Source organism: Leptomonas pyrrhocoris (assembly GCF_001293395.1).
Source record: "Leptomonas pyrrhocoris isolate H10 chromosome Unknown, whole genome shotgun sequence".
Lineage (NCBI taxonomy): Eukaryota > Euglenozoa > Kinetoplastea > Trypanosomatida > Trypanosomatidae > Leptomonas > Leptomonas pyrrhocoris.
Window position 1 is genome coordinate 567,992 of NW_015438367.1, and position 22,488 is coordinate 590,479.

General features: G+C 53.6%; 4 protein-coding genes across 4 annotated transcripts; all 4 read left to right on the top strand.

Moving 5' to 3' along the window:
• Positions 1-528: 528 nt before the first annotated feature.
• On the top strand, positions 529-2,985 carry ABB37_05718 (hypothetical protein; the record flags this gene model as incomplete). The annotated part of the gene is made up of 1 exon (XM_015803851.1): positions 529-2,985. The coding sequence occupies one exon, from the start codon at positions 529-531 to the stop codon at positions 2,983-2,985; it is 2,457 nt and encodes an 818-aa protein (XP_015657676.1).
• Positions 2,986-12,816: 9,831 nt separating this feature from the next.
• Positions 12,817-16,323, top strand: ABB37_05719 (hypothetical protein; the record flags this gene model as incomplete). Its single annotated transcript, XM_015803852.1, has 1 exon — positions 12,817-16,323. One exon carries the CDS (start codon positions 12,817-12,819, stop codon positions 16,321-16,323), a length of 3,507 nt encoding a protein of 1,168 aa, XP_015657677.1.
• A 1,283-nt stretch (positions 16,324-17,606) lies between these two features.
• On the top strand, positions 17,607-19,226 carry ABB37_05720 (putative mitochondrial hypothetical protein; the record flags this gene model as incomplete). The annotated part of the gene is made up of 1 exon (XM_015803853.1): positions 17,607-19,226. Exon 1 carries the CDS (start codon positions 18,048-18,050, stop codon positions 19,224-19,226), a length of 1,179 nt encoding a protein of 392 aa, XP_015657678.1. The 5' UTR covers positions 17,607-18,047.
• A 656-nt stretch (positions 19,227-19,882) lies between these two features.
• ABB37_05721 (hypothetical protein) lies at positions 19,883-22,135 on the top strand (the record flags this gene model as incomplete). Its single annotated transcript, XM_015803854.1, has 1 exon — positions 19,883-22,135. Exon 1 carries the CDS (start codon positions 19,994-19,996, stop codon positions 22,133-22,135), a length of 2,142 nt encoding a protein of 713 aa, XP_015657679.1. The 5' UTR covers positions 19,883-19,993.
• Positions 22,136-22,488: the final 353 nt, after the last annotated feature.

The window sequence follows — 22,488 nt, forward strand, 5'->3', positions numbered from 1 at the left end:
CCCCCTTCCCTCCTCCTCTCTCTCTCTCTCCCCCCACCTCCCCTCCCCACCGGGTAGAAGGCAACGAAAAACCTCGATAAGTGAGAAGCAACAGCTGCAGTGATTTCCTTTCCGCGTCTCTCTTGTGCTGTACTCCTTTCCTGCGCTCGGACTGTACCTACCTCTTCAAGGAAGAGATTCACCTGCAATTGTACCAACAAGGTTTGTTTTCACTTATTTATTTCTTTATTACTTTACGTATTCTGTACAGATATAGTCAAGTATCCCATAGCTTTTACGTGAAGGTGCTACTCCGCCTAGCTGCCTTCTTTTCTTTTGTGTTTCCGTTCCTCTCTTGCATCTCCACCGCTGCGTTGTTGCAGTCGCTCGCCACATCTCACTGGGGTTTTGATTCGGTGAGCCGTCTCTTTTCTTGTTCTCTTGTTTTTGTTTTGGTTTCTGTGCTACTTGTCTTCTGACTGTGAGCGAGTCTGTGTGTGTGTGTGCGCACGTGTGTGTCTACCTCACTGTACACCACTGCCCATCGCGATGTTTTACTCTTCTACCCCGCCGCTTGACGGCACCACACCCGAGACCGGCCCCAACAGCTTCCCCACCGGCTTCGACTTTGCGAACCAGTTTCACCACTCCAAGAGCACCGTGATGGCGTCGCCGAACACGGACTCCCTGGAGGGCGACCTTTCCACCTCCAGCGGCGGCGTACTGCGCGAGTCGCTCCCCCAGTCGTACCTCTCCCCGTCCTCGGTGCAGGTGATGAACCTGCACGGCTCGAACATAACTCGCCGCCTCAGCACCGACGCGCGCAACGCTGCAGCGGGCGGGGCAAACAACACCAGCGGCAACAGCCACCCCCACCAACTCAACAGCCACCACAATAACAGCTCCTCCATCAACAACAGCAGCATCAACAACTTCGGCGAGGGCAGCCCGCTCTTCCATTTTGTGCCCACCGCAACGGCACTGGACGATGCTGAGGATGCCGAGGAGGACAAGCAACTGCTCGACTACGCGGGCTTGGAGTCGCTGCTGATGGCGGCGGTGGGCGACGGCAGCAGTGGCCTCACGCCGATGTCGCAGTCGAGGAACTCCGCCACTGCCGCTTCCGCTGCTGCGGCGCTTTCGGCACTTTATGATGTGGCACCGCAGACGACCATGCCGCTTGCTGTCTCTTCCACTGCGAATCACGCGCAGATGGAGCGCAGCACCGGCAGCGTCTCACCCGTCCCCTCGCGAGGCTCCAACTCTGTTCCTCTGAGTGGCAGCAGCCCTAACATGTACAGCGCAGAGAGCGCGTTCCTCTACTCGAACTTTGACCCGGAGCTGATCAACAGCAGACTGCCGCCGCCGCAGATGATGAAGGCAAATGAGGACAACGCCAACGTGATGGGCTCCACTTCGCCGCAGATGATGACCATGGCGCCCGTGCGCGGCGTGGCGGACTTCTACCCCCTTCATCCTGGCAGCGCGATCATGAACACCAGCGGCAACGCCTCGCACTCCGCCGCTTCCACGACGGGCGGTAACATGTCCTTCACCTCGCAGCCGCCGACGAGTGATTCAGAGGTGCGCAGCAACCTCTTCGTCTGTGGCCTCCCCATGACCGTGACGGACAAGGATTTGCTGGATGTGTTTGGCAAGTACGGTCCGATCGAATCCGCCAAGGTGATGCTGGACATCCACACAGGCCGCAGTCGCGGCATCGCTTTTGTCAAGTTCACCGACGTCGAGCACGCTGAGAACGCGATCGACACCCTGAACGGCATGCCGATGAACGGGCACCCCATCACGGTGCGCGTCGCTAACTCGCGTGCGGCCTTCTTGCCGGGCAACCCAACAAACAAGACCTTCGTGCGCAACGTCCCACTGGCGGTGTCGCGCTCTACGCTTATGGAGTACTTCTCGAAGTTTGGCGAGGTGACGGATCTGTCGATCAAGTCGGACACCGCGCAGGGCCGTCACCACCACGGCGGCGGCAGCCGCACGAGCAGCGCGCCGGTCGACGCCGCGGAGGAGAAGCTAAATATCGTCTTCATCACCTACTCCACCAAGGAGGCCGCCGCGCGGGCTGCTGAGGCGACCCACACAAAGGCGCCCTTCAAGGAGTGCAACGGCGTGCCGCTGCTGGCGAAGGTGGCCGAGGACACGACACGTCGCATGGAACGGCTGTCTCGCCGTGTGCGGACCGTCTCTGGTATGGACAGCAAGGAGGTGAGCACCACGGGGTCCACCGCGGCCATGTCGCTGAGCTACGCCAGTCTGTCCGGGCTGCAGCCGGGGATGATGGTGGTCCCGGTGACTACCGCGGCGGCGGCGGCGACGTGCAATGGCTGTGGCACTGGTGGTGGTGGTAATGGGCTGTCGGGGGCGACGTACGTCACGGTGCCCAGCGTCACCGGTGCGGACCTGACGGCGCTGACGATGGTGCAGACAAATGGGCTGCCGCAGCCCACCCAGCAGCCCGCGCCGCCGCAGATGAGTGTGCTTCATGACGCCAACGGGAACCTGATCTACGCCGCCGCCGCCGCTGCGGCTGCTCCCCCTCCCGCGCAGACGGGTGTGTCGTACTGCATTCCGGGGGGTTTCCCCCAAGCGTCTCTACAGCAGCACCAGCAGCAGCAGCACCAGCAGCAGCAGCACCAGCAGCAGCAACCGCCGCCGCCGCCACAGCAGCAGCAACCGCCGCCGCCGCCGCCACAGCAGCAGAATGTGTTCTTCACCACTCATAGCCCGCCGCCGCCGCAGCAGCAGCAGGCAATGTACATGCAAGCCCCGAACGGGGTGATGGCGTCGCCCGCTCAGCAGTTCCAACTTATTCAGCCGCCGCCGCCGCAACAGACCATGCAGCTGCAGGGCGCTCAGGGGCAGATCATGTACGTGCGGACCTCGAACGGCTCTGTGGTGCCCGTTGTGTTCAACGGTGCCGCGTTGGCCGGACCTGCGCAGGCGCAAGGGGTGGGCTCCTACTACGTGGTGATGAATAACTGAGACTGGCACTGCCACAGCTCACCACGGAGTATGTGCGGGCTGACGAGGAGGTTGGCGCGCTTCTACTGCCTGTGCAACATCGTTTTGTGATGGTCACACTCCATGTGACCCGGCTGACGTCGTAAGAGCAAAGGCTGGCGGCCTTAAGTGCGTCGTCGGCAACTGCGCGGCGTGTTCATGAATTCTCTCAGACGGCCAACCAAACCGCCCGAGTATCAGCGGCCCGAAGAGCAAAACAAAAAGAAATACCCCCTCAAAAAATTAAACGAAAAATATCGCAGCCTGGCGTGTTCTCTTTCTCTACTTCTTTTTTTTTTGTAGTTCTTTTTTTCTTCCTTTAGTATTGTTATTACGACAGTTTTCTTTAACTCCCTCCCGTTCGTTCTCACCAACCCTCGTCCGTTTGTTTTGTTTGCATCACCGTAACACCAGTTCACTCGTTCGATTACAAAAGAAGAAGAGAATCTATGTTCCTATTGTCTTTTGCGTTGGCTTCCCGCCATGCATCGCAAAGAGAGAGAGAGAAAGAAAATAACGTGTCGGAGTCAGATGCGCTCTTCTTCATTTCATTTTTCTTTTCAAGTTTTACACCCTCTATTCATCTACTTCATGGTTCGCAGCCAACAGGCTTTTACCTTTCCTCCTTTTTTAAAGTATTTTATGTTTGACATTTTCTATGCTTTCTCTGACGGTGTTTCTGCTTGTGCCCACCAACTTGCTGTGATGATGCTGTGAGACGTGTTTCTTTTGGGCCGGGGAAAGAGAGAGAGAGAACCAAAAACGCATAACAAACGCGAAGAAGGAAAAACGGAGCATTCGCCTTCTTCAAAAATGCTCTTCCTACGACGAATCTTTTTAATGGTTTTCCTTTAACGCGCTTCTCTCGTTCACTTCGTCTTCTTGTGCGAGCCTGCCTATGTTGGTGCTGTCGCGCATAGCTCTTCATATGCTGGTCTTGCAAGTACTCACCCACACCTGCCCGCATCTACAAGTAGGATGCTCACACGTGCGCGCGGGGATGTTGGTGGGGTGTCGTGGGGTACAACTGGCGGATGCACCCGCCCAAAACCCGAAGTTGAACTTAACTGCCCTTAGACATTTCTATACTACGAAAAGGAAAAGTGGGAAATATGCCTTGGTTGTGTTTCTCCTTCTTTCTTCCCTTTCTACATATAAAGAAGAAGAACACCGGCGTACAGTCCCTGTTTTTTTTTTCTTGATGTACGTACACACACTCATATATATATATATAATACCGAATTCTTTTCTTTTTTAAATAGTTGTTTTGCGACTGTCTTTGGAGTTAGCTTTCGATGCAGCCGCGTCGACGTTGCTCCATCCTCTACGTTGGTTGTTCTGTAGGGGCTTCCTTACACGTTTAACGCCGACCTTTTTTTTTCTCTCTCTTTCTTGTAGTATGGCGATATTTTCTCCGGTAACTGCTGATTCGCGCAGAGCTTCTTTAATTGTCCTCCTTTGCGCTTCGTTACGTCGTTGACCTTCTTTTTGTTGACGCGACTCTTTTATTATTGTTTTATCTGTATGCTTCTCTCTCCTTCTCATACGGCGAACACACGTGTCTGCAAATCACACTTATGCGCCGTTTTTTTTTATCTTCACCGCTTTCGTTCTATACCCGTCGCTTCTGTTCTGTACACCCTATTGTTGTTATCATCATCATTATTATTTTCTCTTACTTGCTTTTCTTTCGCTGAGTTTTCCGTTTCTTATCATTACTTGCCTACACACACACACACGCCGTCTCTTTTGGGGCTTTTGCAAAAAAAAAAGAGAAGGCAGTCGCGACAGAGACGTCTCGAGAGGAGATAGAAGGCGAAGATGGTCGGCAGAAGACCCCCCGACAAGAAGAAGCCGTAAAAAAAAAGGAAAAGAAAAACCCCGACGGTATATATGGAGAGAGATGAAATGGAATAGCAGCCACAGCAGCAACAAAAAGCCCTGTGCGCACGGTGCACTCCACGCATTCAGGTGATGGTGTTGTCTGGCCCATATATATGCACACACACACACACACAGAAAGAGTATGTCTGGCCTTTTTACGTTGTCTCTCTTTTTTTCGACTCAGCACCACCGGCGGCACGGCGATCCTGACGTGTTCAAGAAGCATTTTTCTCTGAGTGGTGGTTTGTAGTTTGTGTAGAGGTTACCGCTCCTTATTTGGTTGCTGCCAAGGACGTTTGATTTTCCTTCCCCTACGAGGCGCACTGCTCTCCCGAGCCAGCACAAGAGCGTTGCCGTTAGTCTCTAACAACGTGGTAGCTGATTAAGAAAGCAAAACAAGCAAGACAAGCAGACAAAGAAATGCTGCCCTACACTTCCATGGCCCCGTTTTTCTTTTTGTTTGAGAGGTCTTTCTCCTTTTTCTTTACCGATAGCGATGTATCCGGCCTGCTCTTCTATGTAGTGTCCGTCATTAACTTCACCCGCTTTCTCCCCTTTTCTTGTCATACAAGGAGTTCACTTCGTGCTGTCTTGGGCGATTGCCTGCCTCACCTATACCTTTAAAGAATCCTTGATTACAGTTTGTCTTGATATTTTTTTTACTTTCCTAAGAGGGCACATTTGTCTTTGAGAAACTTGTATAAGAATGCAAGCGTTCCCTTTTTTTTTTAGCTTTCCGTTTAGTGTCTTTCCATGTGCGTGTTCATGTGTAGTTATGCGTGTCATTGCCTCCCTCTCGTGTGTTTCTTTTAACAACAACATCAAAAATAGTATTCTACCTCTTTTCGAGTTGTTCTCTCTCCTAAGCGACATTCTTTTTGTATTTTATTTTGGCTTTCTCCTCTCAACCCCAACCTCAACAGACGGACCGAGCACACACACGGGGAGAAAGGATCGCAAAGAAACATCAAAACAATCTTTTTGCTTTGTATAATTTTACCATTTTATTTTTCTGTTCCTTTTTTTTCTCTCTCTCTTTCTCTCTTTCCAAGTTGACATCCTTTATTTCTTCACCTCTTTCTCTTTTACTTGCTTTTTAAAACTCTTGTCACACGTCACAAGCACAAGTGGCTGTGCTTGTTGGTGCATCCCGAGCGGTGACGGGCGTTGTTATTGTGGACCGTAAGCCTCAGCCTATGGAGAGCGTAGTTGAAATGCTTTCTTTTTCTCTTTTCTTTTATCCCCCCCCCGTTCGTCATTCAAGTGGATTCTGCCCGTTTTTAATTTTTTACAATTTTTTGTAATCGTCTCCTCATCATATAGTTTGCAAGTGCCTCTTTTCTCCTCCTCTTTTTTTTTTTACTCTCACCATTACTTCTACCATCGTAGCTGCTTCACAGCTTCTTTCCTTTTCTTCTATGTGCCGCTCGGGGAGGCATACGTTTCGAAATGAAACATGAAACTGGGAATAATGTTTGTTTTTCTGTTCATTTTTTTTCCTGTTGTTTTTGCGCGTGTGGTGCGCATGTCTTGTAACGCGTTGGGATGCCATTTCTTCTTCCTTCTTGCTTCTGCCTTGTTTTCCATTTTGGTTTCTTTTTAAACTAGCAAGTAGTACCTCGCGTATTGGCCGTTTGTACCCCTTGTTTCTCGTTTTTCCGCGTATTTTAAAGTCGTAACCAGCACGCTGGTTTTTTCTTTTCCTTCTCCTGCTTATGACATGCCGATAGCTATCCGATACTTCCATGACTGTAGTAGAGAAACTTCTTTTGGTCTTCTGTAAAAATAAAATAAAAGGAAGACGCTAACACACGCGTTGGAGGTCTTTTTCTTTCTCCCTGTTCACGACGGTCCTGTCCTTCACCTATGCGCGCGTAAACGCAGGGCGAAGGCGACACGAGACTGCGTAGGACACGCCACGAGAGTGTTTGATGCTGAAACCGTCGGCACACTCCACTTGCTTTTGCAAGTGACTTATTATCGCTGTGTCACACACATGCGCGCAATGGATCGTCTTGCAGACCCGGCCGCAGATGGGCAGAGATGCCGATGTGAGCATTGCGGGGACGTGGCAGGCAGATACTGACTTTATTGTCTCATGTACATCTGCATACATTAACATATATATTGGAGTAAATGTATCTTTTCTGACAGTTTTTTTGTAATTTGATATTCGCACTTAATCTTTGTTTTTCACGGACTATTCCTATTTTGCATTGAAGGCGAGATAATTGGTGCACCTGATTTTTTGCGTGTAAGAAACCTGAAGTGCCTTCTATTGTTTTTTTTTTCATTTTCAATTTTGTTTTCTTTTTGCTCTGTTCAGCTTATAAAGGAAAAGGAAGAAAAGCTATCCAGATCAACGTACGTTGTTTCGCGTGCTGATGAATGCGTTCTTACTTTTGTTTTTAGTGATCTTTACGGCTTGTTGACAGTTGGTGTGTATTTTTTCTGTCTCCTTCCGTTCCTTTTAATATATTTGTATCTTTTCTGTTGCCGTTTCCTTACTCTCGTCCTCTCCCCACGCTCCTTTCAGCTCTGCGTTTGACAGCGCCATTTTTTTTCTTTCCCGTTTTGTCTTCCGTTTTTATCATGCGAGAGGAACACCGTGAAGCTCCTCTGTGACTTCGTTCTCTTTCCAACTCGCGATCTTTTTTTCTTTTCGTGTACCGGTTTGTTGTCTTTTTAATTCTTCTTCTCCGAGAAGCACTGAAAACAAACAAAAAACCCGAACCTCCCCCCAAAAAACCATCGAAGCTTTATAACTGCCTTTTGTGTCTTTAGCAACAGCGCAAACTCGTTTCTCCGCGCTGTTTACGTCTGCTCCTGTTGTTCTTCCGTCCTTTCGTCCAATTCCTGTCCCACTCCCTTTGGCATATATATATTTTTGGCTTCTCTTGAAATATCACTTTTCACATGGAGAAGAGAAGAAACGAAAAAAAAAATATATCACCGCGCCTCTCTACGCAGAGATACCGAAGGTCATCAACGTAGAACTGTTACTATCAGTTTTTTTATTTTCAATTATTTACTCTCGATCGCAGAGTTTATGAGGACGACGGTCTCTCGAGCACTCCGATGCTACTTCTCTTTCCTTCGTCCTTTTCCTTTCTTCGGCGTAAGTGCTCGAAGAACTCCTTTATTATTATTATTATTATTATTATTATTAACGAAAAAACGATTAAACGAAAGCGCGAAAACAGAAGCCTTTTCCTGCCTTTTCCATCTTCCATCTTCCATCTCCCCCCCTCCTCGTGTCTCTCCCTTGTCATGTCTTCTGTGTCTCTCCGGCGCTGCAGCAGGATAAACACCGCAAGGGGGTCTACTGCAGTCTTTGTTATTCTCTTCTCTTTTCTTCTCAGTGTCTTCACGCGTTGTCGCCTCTCTGGGGTTTTTTTTTTTGGTCTATCGTGCTGTGTGTGGTGTGTGCCGCAGCTGCGAATCGTGCTTATCGATGGATTTCTCTGCTGCACGTGAAGAAAGGCCAATGGGGGACGACCTGGCAGCGGGGCGTCTTCGCTTTTATGCCGGCGCACACGCACACGCACACGTTTTTTTTTTTACGCTGCGCGTTCTCGGCTCCGTGCGGCGTTTACACAAAACGGGAAAAAACCAGACACGTATTTCTCTTCGATTCTCTTCATCGAACGACGGGCACAACAGCCGTTCAGGTCGAGGCGGTGCGGACAAGAGAGACAGGGAGGAAAGAAAAAGGATTGTTGCCGTGTGAGTGAGTTTATCCGGTGCGCGTCCGCAAGAGAGAAAAAAAAGGAAAAAGAAAAAGCAGACAATCAAGAAGGCGTGGAGGTTTTTGTTTTGTTTTTGAACCTTTTTTTTCTGTTGTGTTTCCCTGCGGTGAGTTCTTTTGGTGATGGTTTCACCTTCTTTTCTTCTCATTTGGGTGTTCTTCGAGGTGCTGTTTGAACTCTTCGTATTCTTTGTGAAGACCGCGTTTAGGGTTCGATTTCCGCTCTTTTATTATTGTTTTCATTATTATTGGTGGCGTTGTTGCTACCCCCTTTTTTCTTTTATTTTCCCTGCTTCCTTTCGCCGTTTCCGGGAAAACCGCAGCGGTGGCGAGGTGGTCAGGAAAACGGGACTCGCCGAGAGCGCAGTGCACCAGAGCTGCTGCCTTTTCCGCACCGTATCCTTTTTTTTTTTTTTGAATGTCTAGGACTTACTTGGTCGCTACTACAATTATATATGTATCTATGTGCGTGCTCTGATCTAAAAGAAGAAGGAAAAAAACCCCGGAGAACTAGGTGAACTCTATGTGAGTACTTGCATGTCTACAGCAACATCTATTGCACAGTAACAATAATAATACTCGTCGTTATAAATAACAATAAATAAGCAATGTTGGCTACCCTCCTGTTGTGTTTCGTGTGCAACTGCTAATACTCCATCATGTATATATATACATTTAAGTGTTTTGTGCTGTTGCGTATTTCTCTCACTACAACCCCGTTATTTAAAAGAGGTGGAGAGGCGGATGGAAAGATATTCGTTGTCGTGTTATTATTATTATTATTAATGCTTTCAATATGCTCGTTCGTTCGTTCGTGTTGTCGCTCGCCGGTTTCCCCACCCCCTTTTTTTCTCGTTTGATGTATTCAATACAGCTCTGCTTCGTCCCTGTGCACTCTCCGTCAATGAAGGGTGTATATACATATATTTCTTCTCGGTGTGTTTGCCATTGCCTTCGAAACAGCTCCCGCTGACCTTAATTCGTTGTGCTTCGCATGGATACAGGTTTCTGCCTCACCTTTTTTTAATTATTATTTGTGAAAAAGAAAAAGCCGATTAAAGCGCAATTCGACGAGTCTGCGCCTTTGATGTTCTCCCACTTGCCGACTGCAGCGATTCTTGTAGATACATAGCAAAACCCCCACAATTCGGCTGCACATGTATGTAACGAGTCATTCGAGAGAACACGAAAACCGCCAAACATCGTCGCTGAAATACTAATAGTAATAATAACGGCACATTCCAATGATTTTCCCTTCTTTTCGGAGAATAAAGGTATTAAAGAGATGATGAATTACATTTAAAGAAGCAAATACATATCCAGCGCTGAGGAGATGCAGCGTATACTCGGCAGAGACGGCGAACCGAACTCACTTTTACTTTCCAATTAGACCACGCGAGGGCGCACAACAGCGTTTGCCGTCTCTTGATGCCCTCAAACACAAACAAACGGTGAATCACTTCTTTCGTTTCCTTCCTTCGTTCTCTCGCCGGTTATTTCTGTACAACTGTTTTTTTCTTCTGTTTTCGCAGCGAGAAGCATCCATGTATTATTCGATGTAGCGCTCTCCTTTCCGTCTTTTCGCTAAAAAAGATATCTGTCTTCTTTGTTGTTGTTGTCGTGCGTTGTGCCGTAAGTCATACGCTGCAAAGTTCTCCCTCCTGTCTCTTTTCTTCTTCCTCCTCACCTCTTTGCTTCCCTGCGCGGCACGGACGTTTTCTTTGTGTAGTTGTGTAGTTGGGCGGCTGTGATAACTTTTTTCTGTTTTGTTTGTTTCCTGTCAGCAAATCTGTGATACTCTCCTCCAAAAAGCAACAACAACGAACACCGACAACGATGTGTTTCTTTTTTTTCTTTTTTTTTTCTCCCTCTTCGTGTTTCTCCCGGTACTCGTGTTTCTGGATGCATTACATATGTAATGTTCCCTCGTCGAACCCGCTTCTGTTTGTTGTTTTGCGTGTTGTATCGTTGCCCACCACCGGCCTTCACCAACACGAGCGAGTCGCCGGAGAAGAAAGCACACCGGTCGTAGCGCGTGAATTGCATCGCTGCCACATCGAGAAGAGGCAGCTCAAGGAAGAAACAAAGAAAGAGAAACGAAAAGAGAAAGTGCCGCGCATCCTGCACGCACTTCTCCCTTCCTCTTAATGCTCCTTGTCGCGGACGTTTTGTGGTGCACGTTGCGAAGGACCGGGCATCTTCTTTCCTTTTTTCTTTTACTTACAGTTTTTGTCTTTGTACGACGCAGCACGTCGCGATCTTCCTTCTTCTTTTCTCAAAAAAGGTATTATTCTCTTTCACATCATTACTGGCTTTTCAATGTATTTCAGTGGTGGATATCGTGTTGAAGGGCCGAAGAAGTTTGAGAATCTGAATTAACGGCAATGGAAAAAGGAAAAAAGAAAGAAGAAGCACCAGCTTGTGTGTGTGTGTGTGTGTGTGTGTGAACGAAACAGCAAGCGGCTTTGCACACGCGTTATCTTTCTTTCTTGCCTTTTTTTAATTGGCGTTCGAGCTCCCTGAACAATGTTTTTTTTTCACCTCCGAAAAAAATGTAATCCATGTTCATCCTCCACGATAATAATAACAACAATAGTAAATCATCATTATCATTCAAACGTATATGTGTGTGGGGGGTCGCGTTCTCGCTGCGAGGTCGAGCTGCTCGCTAGAACATCTAAACTCTGACAACTGGGACGGCACCTCTGAGCGCTTCTTTCCGCCACCACAGCCAGTACCCACACGCTGCATTTTTTCAGCGGAAAAACAATGTAAGAAGGCAACCCGTCCGACTCTTCTCCACACACCCCTCCCAGGCCGGAGCAGCTGCTTACAACAATCACAACAACAACAAAAAGATAATGTAGCGTGCGTGCTGCCTGTAATTCTCAAAAAAACAAAACAGCTCTTCATCCTCTTTGTTTTCGCTTCTCGCTGCCATTCTGCGTTTTATTTATCTCTTCTTCTTCTGTGGTGACACTAAACTACACACACATGAACGCATGCCCCTCACGGCACTCCCGTTGTGATCGGTGAACGCAACTTTCAAACAAAAAAACCCTTTCACGATAATAATCCATGCCGGCTAATCGCAGAAGTGCACATCGAGCTGGCATGACGTGCTTTTTGTCAGAAGGAGAAAGTCAAGTAATCACTTTTTTTTTGTAGGGGATCAACTGAAGCGTTTGGAGTATTTCCTGTGCTTCTCCCTCCCTCTCACCTGTGAAGCGTAACGAGCTCAGCTCTTTTTATTTGAATTTGTTTTGACGAAGCATAGCGAGCGCTGCAGCAAGCAATACACCGCTTGGATCACTCTGAGAGATTTACCGTACAGAACTGCGTTGCCTCGTATCACCGGCTTAAACACGCACGCGGACGTACAACTGTATTATTAGTATTAGTATTATGCTTTACTGCCACTATTATCACTACTATTAAAAAAAAGCAGAGTATTCTGCCGCTGCCCGACCATGGCGTCCACCGCTCCCACGACCCTCCTCCTGCGCGAGACGTGGGGCATCTCCCCCACCAACCGAGCGAGAACGGACGAGATGGCAGCAGCGGGAAAGCGACCGCCGCGTTCTGCGGAGGCAGCGACCTACACGTTTTCTCCCTTCTCCTTGCACGACCCGCGGCGGTTTGCGGAGATGCTGAAGGGTGCGGTGGCTCCCGTTGCGGCGAGCCGGTGTCTGCCCTGTGGCTCCCCTCCCCCTTCGCCGCCTTATCTCCCAGCTGCGGCCCGTCAGCACCGCTGGCGCTGGCGCTGCCCCTACGTGCTTCCCGACACTGTGGAGCGTACGGCGCCCTCGTCCGCAGGTCCTCACCACCCTCACCTACGCGATGCACCCTCCTCTGGCAGTAACGATCATGCGCAGCCCCAACGAAGAGGGTCTCCGTCACCGGTGCAAGTCGCTGCTGCTTCTCTACAACATCCTTGTCCTCCGCCTGCACCGTGTGCGACGGGGACCTCGTGTCCAGGCAACCTCACAGGGGAGACACCGCCAGTGACGACGGTTTCTCCGAGTGCTGCCGCAGCAGACGCGCTCTACCCCGATGACGCGACCCAACTCCTTCGCGAACTGCAGCGGCAACTCTGCGCATTGCAGGTCTGTGTGGAGGACATGCGGTCAAACATCGCACCTCATCCCCGAAATGGACGACCACCATCCGCGATAGCGACGATGGCTGCCGCAGCAGATACGACGGCGTTGCCATCGTTTGTGTGTGTCGACCCTGCGTCTGCCGCGACGGTAACGGAGGCTGCGGCGGGGGTGACGATGACGATCAATGAGACGGCGTTTTCTGACATGGTCGCTCCGCCAGAGTGCGACGCGACGGTCGGCTGGGTGTACATCGGCTCCCCACCGGAAGCCCCGCTCAGCCACAACACGCCAAGGAATCCGGCCAACGGCGGTGATGAGCGTGATGAGCGTGGTGAGGGTGCGTCGGCAGGAGGGCCACCGGGTGCAACGTCCGCGGCCGTCACAACTGAAGACCCGCGGAGGGCGACCCAGCCGGAAGCACTTCCGCCTCCTCCGTCTTCTGCCGCTGCTACGCGAAACTCGTCGCACGAGGCGGTGGCCCAACAGCGAGAGCGCCGCCGGAACGTGGCGCAAAGCGAAGAGGGAATGCACTTGGATGGTGCAGCCGCGTCCTACTCTCCGTCTGCCCCTGCTCCTGCTGCTGTTGCTTCGGGAGTGGTTTGCACTTCGACTTCCACGCCATCTCTCACAACCCCAGCACGCAGCAGTCCCCCCAGCGGTGATGGCAACAACGATGCTGGTCTTTTTGCCATGCAGATGAGCGGCGTCTCCGCCCTCAGCACCACCGCGCTTTCCAGCGGAACCCCCGACGCGATCAGCACCGTGCTTGCGCTCGATCGTCACATGGACGGCTTACGTCAGCACCCGTCGTGGGTGGCGGCGATGGAGGCTGCAAAGACGCACGTGTTCGTGGAAGGCGAGGGCGGCCGGCCGGTGACCTCGCGGAAGAACCGCAACGTCGTCGTTGCCTCACCGGGCATTTCCCCCCTCAAGACACAGCCGTCACCCTCGAACGAGAAGCTGCAGAGGCGGACACCGCCGAAGCGAGAGGAAGAGAAGATCAGTGTGGAAAAGAGCGGAGGAGAGGACGATGAGGGCTTATACGGCATGCTGGATGTGTACATGTGGTACCCGAAGTCACAACCGGAGGTCACCGAGATAGTGGTGACGCCGACGGCGGCAGCGACTCCCATGGCCAACACGATCACCACCACGACGACAGATCTTCGTCAGTCCACGATCGCCAGTGCGGGGACGGACAACGAGGCGTCGCTGCTGATGGCGTCCGCCACGTCGGGCGTCCGTCCGTCTCTCGCCACGACGGTGACGGTGTACGCCCTGCCCGGGGAGGACCGCGGACTCATGCTGACTTCGCTGGTGGAAGCCTCCGCAGGAACGCCGGAGCCAATCACGGAGGAGGCGAAGTTGCTGGAGAAGCTGCAGCCATGTCCCACGCGACTGGGGCCACAGGAGGCGACCGCAGGAGGCGAAGAGGAGGACGATGATCTGCGATGTGTGGGAACCCTTTCAACTTCGCTGCCAAAGCAGCGTCGTGCGCCTGTGGAGCAGTCTCTTCAGAAAGAGGGCGAAATGGAGAGGGCGAGGTCGGAGGGTACGTACGTGGCGCAGCACTCTTCCACTGCGAAGGAAGCACCGCCATCTCCGGCCACGGAGAGCCGCCGAAAGCAGTTTTCTCCGCTTATAGCGTCGGCTCTGGCTGCTGCGATAACGAATGCTGGTAGGGCCGCGGCTGTTTCTGCTGCTGACGGCGGTAGTTTTGGTGTTGGTGGCACCGCAGAGCAGAATGCAGGAGAGCGGGAAAGGCTCGCTCGTGACGAGAGGATTAGCACGGAAGGCGTCAACCCCACTGGGGAAGGCACGCCGCACCGAACTGCTTTACATGAGACAGATGCCCGACCCACAACGTCATACATGTGCTTTCGCAGTAAAGCATCAGCAGCAGCTGCTGCAAAGGCGGTCAACAGAGCAGAAGCGCTCGGCGTGTCAGCCTCTTCTTCCACGCAGAGTGCTGCTCGATCAGCTCCGTCTCCTGTGGCAGCCGACGCACGGCGTGACAGCCGTGGCGTTGGAGGTCGCCACCGATTCCACTTGCGGAACGGTGAAGCGGACGAGGTGACCGAGGCGTTCTCCAGCAAAGCCGCCACTGCCCCGCCAGCGTCCAGTGAGTTCACCGAGTCGTCGCTTGGCTTCTCCAGCGCAGGGCCATCGCCACTGCGGTATGAGCATCACCAGGAGCAGCAGCAGCATGAGCAGAAGGACCTCGTTTACTCAAGTATGCTAGAGACGGTCTCTCCGGTGCGTGTGGACCGCGAAGGCGTGTACGATGCCAGGGCCTCTCTTCTCCTCTCCTCCACCGGCCATGGAGACAGCAACGAGGCGAACACTGGGAGAGACGATCGTCACACAACGACAGGGGTGCACCCCCTGCCAGTGGGTGGGGTGCCGCTGTCACATCCGGAGGTGCCTGAAGGCGACGGAGCGGCGGGTGGGGCGGCGGTACACCGTGGTAGCCGCAACGGCCCTACCCGCCGCTCCGCCACCTTCCGCAACACCGACTTGTCTGCCCCTGCCGGTCTCTCCGCCGCAAAGCCGGTGCACAATGTGTTGGAGGAAAACCGACGTGTCAGGGAGACGAAGGCGCGCGCGGTTGTGAGAGGTGTTTCACGACGATCACCACCACCATCACTGCCCTCAGCAACCGCACCGCCGTCACGTGCCACGCCAGGTGAACTCTCCGAAGTACTCAAGCAGCACCGGCAGCAACCAACAACAGCGGCAGCAGCGGGGCTCAGCAGCAGCAGCAGCAGCGGCAGCGGCGGTGGCCACGCCCTCGCTGATCGCCGCCGGTCGAGCGAAGCCAGCGGGTACACCGACAGCGTGAACTCCCAGTCGCGCTTTATGGCGCGTCCCGGCGCGCCATCTCCCGCGGCGTCCCCTACGCACTCCGTCCACGTGTCATCGCCGTGCTCTTCGCCAACGCAGAAGGCGAGGCAGCGGTGCTCACCGACGCTCTTCACGTCGCAGCCCACGGGCAGTGAGACAGCAAAAGGGGCGGTAGAGAGCTCGGCAGGGGCCTCAACGGCATCCATTGGCGCTTCCGCAGCGGCGACGGCAGAATCGCACGACTCATTGCCGAATAAGCATCGAGAACACGCACCGGCCACGTCAGCAAATGGAGAAACCTCGTGCTCAGTGAGCACGTTGTCTCGCCCACATCCCCCACCAGCAGCGACACCAGCAAATACGACGACAATCAAAGCGGCACCTTTGTATGCGCTGCCTGCGCTGTCAGTTGCACGACCCTTCATGGCTGATGCTGTGTTGCCGAAGCAGAACAGCGACGGCAGCAACAAACAAAGAGAAGAGCTCCGACCCAGGCGTCCAAACAGCAACGGCTGTCAGTCCTTGCGTCTCGGCGGCACATCTGTGTTGACTACGGGACAATACCGGGTGTGGGGAAGCAGCGAAAGCTGTCAAATCGCCCCAACACGCCGGGTGGCGAGTGCCTCGGCGAGGGACGGGTTTCGGCAGCTGGGCTCGTCGTTGTTTTGGAACTCAGGAGGCGCTCTGTCCGCGCCAGCGGCAGTGTCATTGCCTTCGCCAACGCACCTCGCGCCACGTTGATCTACGAAAGGTCACTGGGTTTCTTCGTAAGTCTTTCGAGGCAACAATAACGACAAGAGAGAAAACATATGTATCGACTGTTGTCTTCAAGAAGGCGTCTCTTTCTTCTGCTTGTCATACAACAATTATTGTTGTTGTTGGTGTCTTCTTTCGGAGAGGCACAACGCTGATGTAGAAACGCAGATACCAGTAAATATCTGTCCCTGCTCCTTGCACTTTTACCCATTTTTTTTTTAAACCTCCTGTTTACGCCTTGTTTTGTCTTCCTCATTTTCCACTCTTCCTCTCCGATGTAATGTGTCAACACAGCGTTGGAAACGGTTTAGCTTAGCACTCTGCGCTTATGTATCCCTTATCATTTTGTCTAGTTTTTTTTCTGTCTTGGAAGAATTAACTTGTCGCGACTCCTCTCTGGTGTCACCGCCGACGGTTGCAGCGTATGTTTCGTATTTCTGCCTTTCCTCCTGTATTTGTGCTGTTGGCCACTTTCTTCAGAACCGTTGACGTTCTCTCTCTCTCTAGCTCGCTCGTTTCGCTTTCTGCGTTTTTTTCTCTGTGTTGTGGCGTAGCTCGCGTTTACGGCTTTAGCGCGGGAGCCTTGTGGTGACTGTACTCGCATGGTGACACGCCATCCGGCCTGCTCACACACGCATACACACGCCGGCTCTTTTACTTATTCCTATTGGTTTTTTATTCCTTCTAGGACCTGCTGCTTTTTCGACTCTTTCTTTTTCCCGTTCGCCGACTCAACAGGCTTTCTTTGCACACGCATACGCCGTCATTTTTATTATTTCTCTGCTGCCTCGACATAAAGAACTCGACATTTGTGTTTTCCATCTTCCTCCTTCTTTCAGAAGAGCGGGTTTGGGCTTTCGATGTATGTAGATTATAACTTAGCCTGGAAGCCTCTGGACTGTCTCAGCCACGTGTGCAATGCACCGCATTGGCATCGAAGAACAATAATAATAATAATAATAAAAAGGATCGAAGGGAAAGATCTGCTAGTAAGTTTACTTTTGCCATGGAGTCGTTTGGAAAGCCACCGCAATGATCGTTGCAAGCGAGCGTCGCAATGATCGTACCGACGCTGATTTCCACTACTCAATGCAGCTTCGGCTATCTTTTTCTTCTGTTTTTTGCGATCAGCGAAAAGGGTGTCGGTGGCGTATTCCTCCGTTGCGCATCTCTACACGCTTCCTCTCCTCCTCATCTCTTACTTTAACCATTTTCCTCCCTGTGCTGTTGTTGTTGTTGGTGTGTGTGTGTGTGTGTGATCCCGGCGAAGGAAACCGATTTTCTTCCACGGTTGTCTTTGTGATACTGTCATCATTGTTATCGTCATTGCCATCCTATACGCTCACTGGTGTACACCTCCACACAAACATACGCACATCATTCCGTTTATCGGGCCACCCGTCGAACCGAAGCGTGTACGCTGCTGTGTTGGACCTCTTCCCTCTTCTCTCTTCCCTCACGAGACAGAGAAAGGTAAAGAGAAACGGAAAGCGAGGGGCACGATACCTCCTTGTTCGCGTAACGCGTTACACGCCATCCGCACGCATCTGCAGGGGTCAAACTCGAGAAGAGGAATATCCAGGCGGCGTAGACGGTGCGTTCCTGAGTCGCTGACATAATAGAAGGAAAAACAGGTGGAAGCGCACCCCCAAAAGTTCAACAGCTTCATACTCCCACGACAACCACACAAGAGGCAGAAAGGAAGAAACATGGTTTTAGAGGGTGCACCCGTGACGGGGCTGACGCTGATCATCTCCACCGTCTCCTCGGCCATGGTGCGGGGACAGTACACTCGCTACCGAAACGCCGCCTTCGCCGCGGCTTCCCCGCTCTCGCCCCACAGCACCTCCACCGCCGTCAAGCGTCTTCTGCTGCAGAGTATTCCCATCGGCCCTCTCGGCTTCTCCGCCTTTGATGTCTGTCTCGCGGTCAGTCTCGCCTACCAGTTCCGGACGCTGGAGCGGCGGTGGGGCTCCAACCCTTTCTTGGGCTTCCTCCTCACGGCGTCCGCGTTCGGCGTGTGCGCCACGCAGCTCTTTGTGACGGACAGCGGCACGCCGCAGCTCTCGCTCGATGCGGTGCGCATTCTTTCTGCCGTGGGCACCCTCGTGCCGCTCGCGGCGCTGCTCACGCGGTACGTGCGAGAGGTGCCCTCGCTACACATTATCATGCACCGCCTTCCAGGTACCCACCTCGCCGTGACGGAGAAGGCACTCGTCCTCTTGCCATTCCTGAAGCTGGTGCTGAACCCCGTGACGCAGGTAGACGCACAAACCTATCGCCGTGCGGCCGTCATCGTCGACGTTGGACTGTGGACGCGGCTGCTGTGCACCCTGATTGGGGTTCTCTTCGCCATCTTCTCCACGCGCTCCACCGCGCTGCGATGGTGGTTGGTGCTCTTCACCAAGTACGTCTGCCGCCCGCTGCTGCGCTTCCTGCGGCCCTTGACGGAGATTTTGTTCGGCGCCTCCTTCACGGTCGATCACGCAAAGCCGCGGCATCGGCAGCAGCAGCAGCAACAGGGCGGCGGCAGCTTCCACTTCGACAACGACGGCAGCGGCGATGCGGCAGGGGCGGCGTCGGTGGTGGATGATGGCCGGTACGTGGTGGAGAGCTTGGCGGGCGGGGACGCGCTGCAGGAGGTGCGGGCTCGCATGCGGGCACGCCGCCACGCGATGGGTCGGGGAGGCGCGAATGGTGATGGCGCTGGCAGTGCTTCTCGGACGCCTGTGACACGTCGTAGCCCGCAGGAGGAGGCGGCGAGGGCGTCCGCGGTGGCCACGATTGAGGCGCTCGGGCTGCCGGTTGGCAGGGATGAAATCGCGGCTGTGTTGGACATGACGGATGGCAATGTCGAGACGGCGGTACACGTGCTGATGGGCAGCTGAGAGCGCCGTACGGAGGGCCGAAAAAGGAGGAAGAGAGGATTGCCGCCTACCATGCTGTACGAGCTTTTCTTTTAAAGAGTATCTTCTTGCGCTGGTTTCGCCTTCACACTGAACAAAATCCAACGTCTGAGGCGCTTTCAGCAGCGTGTCGACGTCACGGCAACTCCTTGCGCCGACCGCCGCTGCTTTTTAAATAATACTATTGCTCTTCTGTGCTTTCTCTCTTTCCAAACAAGGCAGTCGTGATGGCAGCTGTATCATTTCAAGGGAAAAGGAATAAAGATGAGTTTGCAATGTATTTTTTGAACAGCTCTTCAATGTAGCGTTGCCTCGGTGAAGTGAATAGGTGGACGACGGCCGTTTTGTGTGTGTGGCCGTTATCGCGGTGGAGACTGTTATTGCGAAAGTGCATTACTGCTGCATTTTTTTTTCCTTCTGCTGCCTCTTTTCCCCTGCGCGTGGGATTCTCGGCTGCGTCTCTGAATACACCGCAGTCGTTTCAGAATACAGGCGAGCCGGCATCCCACCTTTCGCTGCTGCTGCTCGCTCTTGCTGCGACACAACCTCTCCCCCTTTTCGAAAAAAGCTTCTTTCTTCTCTCTTACTTTATCATTCCTTCTCTTCCAACACACACACACACACACACACACACACACAGGCGTGAGATCACAGCGGAGAAGCCGCAGGGTGTATTCTGCTGTGGTGCAACAGGAAGAACATCTCAGTATTCTCTATTCGACAAAAAGACAACAACAACAAGCGGAAGCATGGACGCCTCCATCGAACACCTGCGCGAGTCGCTCGGCGAGCTGCTTCAGTACTATCCGCAGGTGCTGCGCAATGTTTTTCATTCATCATCATCATCTACGCCCGCAGCGACGACGGCGGCCGCGCTCACAGATATTGAGTCGCCAAACGAGGGACCATCGACACCTAAAACGGCGACTGCCAGCTCTGCCCGCGACGCCAATCACATGTCCGACGCGGTGGAGGGCTTCTTGTCGGAGCTGACACGCGCCCTCTCTCTCGGCCTTCGCGACGGAGACGGCTTTGAGCTGTGGTCGGTGCTGGAGCTGCTGGAATGTGTGCCGGGCCGAATGCAAGCGGAGGCGGAGGCGGAGGCGGAGGAAAGAGCGTTGACGGGGACCTCCGGACGCTCCCCCGTGGCAACGCCGAAAGCAGCGGCGTCGCGCAGTCTGACCTCTGCGCCAGTGTTTCATCATCATCATCACCATGGAGGAGATGATGTGGAGGGTAAGCGTGCTTCCGCTGCCGCCTCCTCTCTTCCGTCTACGAGCTATCCTACGCCGGCGCCTGCATCGGCGCAGCTTTCACGCAGGGCAGTGGCAGAAGAAGGTGCGTCGTGGCGGCACCACCTCCAGCGCTTCCACTTCGCCTCGCAGCTCATCTACGTTGTCCGCTCCACCTTCCCTTCCGCCCCACACGTTCTGCAGGCCCGGATATTGCTTCGCCTGGCCCTGAATCAGGGTTGTCTGTTGGCGTCGCTTGAGCTGCTGCGACGGTGGTGTCGAGCTGAGTTGGACGTGTTTTACGCTCCGGTGCGAGATGTGTCATCAGCAGCTGCAGCGGAGGCGCAGCGCAGCGTCTGTGAGGCTCTCTTGACGCAGCCGGACACGGACAGCGATGTGTGGAATTCTTTTGTGGCCGCCATCGCCCCCGTGGGGGGGCCTCCGATCTCGGAAATCGCCGCCGGCGCGCCCAAGACAGCGGCGCAGCCTTTCTATCTCCAACTCGTCGTAGCCGGCCTGGACAACGACTCTGCCGCGTCGCGGGAGTATTACACACAGCTGCAGAGCTACGTGCAGGGCAGGCGGTCGACCCGGCCATCGGCGCTCGTCTGCTACGAGGCGAGTCAGCGCTGTCATGCCCACTGCGCCGGCTCGTCTGCTGCTGCTGCTGCTGCCGGGTCGCAGGCGCGACGTCGTACACCGGCCGTACCCGCGCAGCAGCGCGTGTTGGAGGTGGAAGCGCTCCCCCTCGCACGGCCCACAGTAGCGCCCTCCGATGCCGGGGAGGAGAGGGCTGAAGGGGCAGGAGGGCGCGGCGCTGTTTCCGCTTCGCAAGCCAGCGGCCACTCCACCCATCAGCGTCGACAGCGTCGTCGAAAGAGGCGCGTGCACAGGGGAGGTGTGGAGGAGGAGGAAGAGGGAGCAGGCGTGGAGGCAGCCGATGCGTCTCGCGGCGATGAGGAGGGCGACGAGGATGGCGTGGATAGCGAGCGGGGTCGATCCTCTTCGTCTTCTTCTTCTTCGGCGTCCGGTCAGCCTGCACTGCACGAGCGCCGTAGCAGCTCTACTGCGCCGTGTGATGCTCCTCCGGCGCACCAACACCGGCGCGGTGCCGAGCCCGTTGCACCGCGTCGGCCCATCACCCCAAACGACGGCGCAGCCGGGAGAAAGCCGGCCAATGCAGAATGGGAAGCTGCGCTGCGTTGTGCGTCGGCCGCCTCTACCGCGAACGAAGTGAACGTTCACACCGCGAAGGGCGACGGACATGATGAGTCGATGTTGCAGCAATCCCTTCATGCGTCCGCCGAGTGCTCTGACCGATCCGACACAGCGGCCGCAGCGGTGAACCCGCCGACGCAACCAGTCACTATGGTTGCCAACGCTGAGACAACGTCTGTGCGAGGTGGAGAAGCAATTCCTGGTGATGTACGAAGAAGTAGAATGTCCCACTCGCCTGTTTCTCCACTACCATCAAAACTTGATGTTGGGGGAGCGAAGAGGTTGTCGCAGGACGCCCTCTCGCCGCTGCCGCCTGCATTGGACGATGTGCAAGCACGTGTGCTGCAGTGCTGGGCCGTGGCCGTCGCCCACGCTGAGTCGCAAGAGCGGATGCGACTGAGCGCTCGAGATGCGGACGCAAACAACGTCACGGCGAGCTGATGACGGAGGAGACAACCTCCTTTTATTCCCTTTCTTTGTGGCTTTTCCATTCGTATGCTGTTTAGCGACGGAATCGGTGAGCTATGGACGACTGCTGTGGAAAGCTGCGGGCTTCACCGTTTACCTCCTCTTCCTCCGCAGCTTTAAGACGATGGGAGGGCAGTTCAAAGAAAGGCAAGAGTTTCTTCATATATGTATATATAGTTTTCCTTGACCCGCAGGTGTATCGCTCACGCGAGGAAAACGGAAGGTAAAGGATGCTCATGCAAAGGGCATACACAAAATGAAGTATCGTGCGTGTCGAATGGTGCCGCATTTCGAGTGCTTTTCAGTTCTTTTTGCTCCATTCTTGT